General features: G+C 46.8%; 1 protein-coding gene across 1 annotated transcript; it reads right to left on the reverse strand.

The window, feature by feature from the left end:
* Window positions 1-542: 542 nt before the first annotated feature.
* On the reverse strand, window positions 543-1,661 carry LOC112078528 (aspartyl aminopeptidase). The gene is made up of 2 exons (XM_024144737.2): window positions 1,344-1,661; window positions 543-761 (listed from the first exon to the last, which is right to left on the reverse strand). The coding sequence occupies exons 1-2, from the start codon at window positions 1,419-1,421 to the stop codon at window positions 558-560; spliced, it is 282 nt and encodes a 93-aa protein (XP_024000505.1). The 5' UTR covers window positions 1,422-1,661; the 3' UTR covers window positions 543-557.
* Window positions 1,662-1,720: the final 59 nt, after the last annotated feature.

Genomic DNA, 1,720 nt, shown 5'->3' on the forward strand with positions numbered 1-1,720 from the left:
TCGATTCAATTATAAATCTAATAAAAGTGAGACTATTATTCCCCAGGCATACTGTACACAATATGCTCCTTCTCTCCATAAAACCATACAAAACATCTCACACGTCCTTCTACCCAGTCAGGGTTCAAGAACAACATCCCAAGCACCAGTCACCACCTTTAGAATAGCGTGAGATCAGGACACAATTCTCGACTGCGTAGTTGGTGTTACAGAGACAGGCGTTGTGGCCTGAATTCTCTCCACCCTTTTCTACAAGCAGTGTCGCACTGGCTAGTTTGTCGTCCCATGTGTTTCTTAGAACCTTCGCACTTTTTCATTGGCGAGCTGATTAACTATAACCCTGACTGCACTCTGCACACTTCTGTCATGGATCTAACAAACATCATGTGATTGCTGTGAATAATGGCTGGCAGGGCAGGCCCCACCATTAAATCCATCCAGAAGGTAACACTGGAAAATGGTTCCTTTGTAGAATTGGGATGCAACCACAGAGTGATTAACAGTACGGCGTTTCTACAAAGGGAGTAGGGGTAAACTGACTGGTAGTTGGAGTGTTACTATAGAGACGGAGTGATTGACAGGTTACTGTATGGTACTGACTGGTAGTTGGGGTGCAGGGCGTGGGCCATGTCTGCGCTGATCATGAAGGAGCGTGGCACCGCCTGCTGGAAGGCTGTGAGGTTGGTGGGGGAGGAGGACAGTCGACTCAGGATCAGCTCTGTCAGGTTGGACGCTGCCCCCTGGGCGCTCTCTGACCCCACCTACAGGCCACAGGGGGAAGTGTTAAGTGTTAGCACACCAGATAGGTTTGGCGAACCCTAACCTGTTCTCTCCTGTAGGTTTATACTCCAACCCTAATTTAGAGCACCTGATTCTATTAATTAGCGGGGGTGATAGGCTAAATAAGTAATTTTACAACTGGGGTTGGAGTCTAAACCTACAGGAGGGTTTCTCTCCAGGAACAGGGTTGGAGTCTAAACCTACAGGAGGGTATCTCTCCAGGAACAGGGTTGGAGTCTAAACCTACAGGAGGGTATCTCTCCAGGAACAGGGTTGGAGAGCACTGAGTTAGATATACAGGCCTTATTGACAAAACATCTCAGAGTAGGAGTGCTGATCTAGGATAAGTTGTACCTTTTAAATTATAATTAATCAGAGGGGGAACCTGATCCTATATCAGCACTCCTTATCAGAGATACTTTGTGAATATGTCCCCAGGGGGTTTTCCTGACCACCAGAACACTCTGGGCCCTAGTTATAGTTCATAGCTATAGGCCAGTGATAAGGAGAAGCCCAAGTTCTACACAGAAGGAATTTAGCCAACACAGGATTGGGGTAACGACCTCTTCATTGTCAAACAGAGTCACCATCCTGATGTTGGGGTCTGTGGCCAAAGAGTCTCCAGAGATGCAGGAGTCCATCAGAGCCTAGTGGACAGCAGAAAAGAGGGTAAAGGTTAGGGGAATGAAGGTTAAGGTTAAAGAGGAAGTAGAGGTTAGGGGAATGAAGGTTAAGGTTAAAGAGGAAGTAGAGGTTAGGAGAATGAATGGTAAGGTTAAAGAGGACGTTCACATTATGGTGGTAGTCATGTTCCGATTCCTCTCGTCCCTCTCAAACACACTGGAGGAAAATATGTGAGGTTCCTACTCTCAGAGCTTTATGTACTTTGAGAAGGAGACCTGTTGTTGAGGTGGCTGGTGTTAGTGTCTGGAGGTGGAGT

This window comes from Salvelinus sp. IW2-2015, unplaced genomic scaffold (assembly GCF_002910315.2).
Source record: "Salvelinus sp. IW2-2015 unplaced genomic scaffold, ASM291031v2 Un_scaffold5805, whole genome shotgun sequence".
Classification (NCBI taxonomy): Eukaryota; Metazoa; Chordata; class Actinopteri; order Salmoniformes; family Salmonidae; genus Salvelinus; species Salvelinus sp. IW2-2015.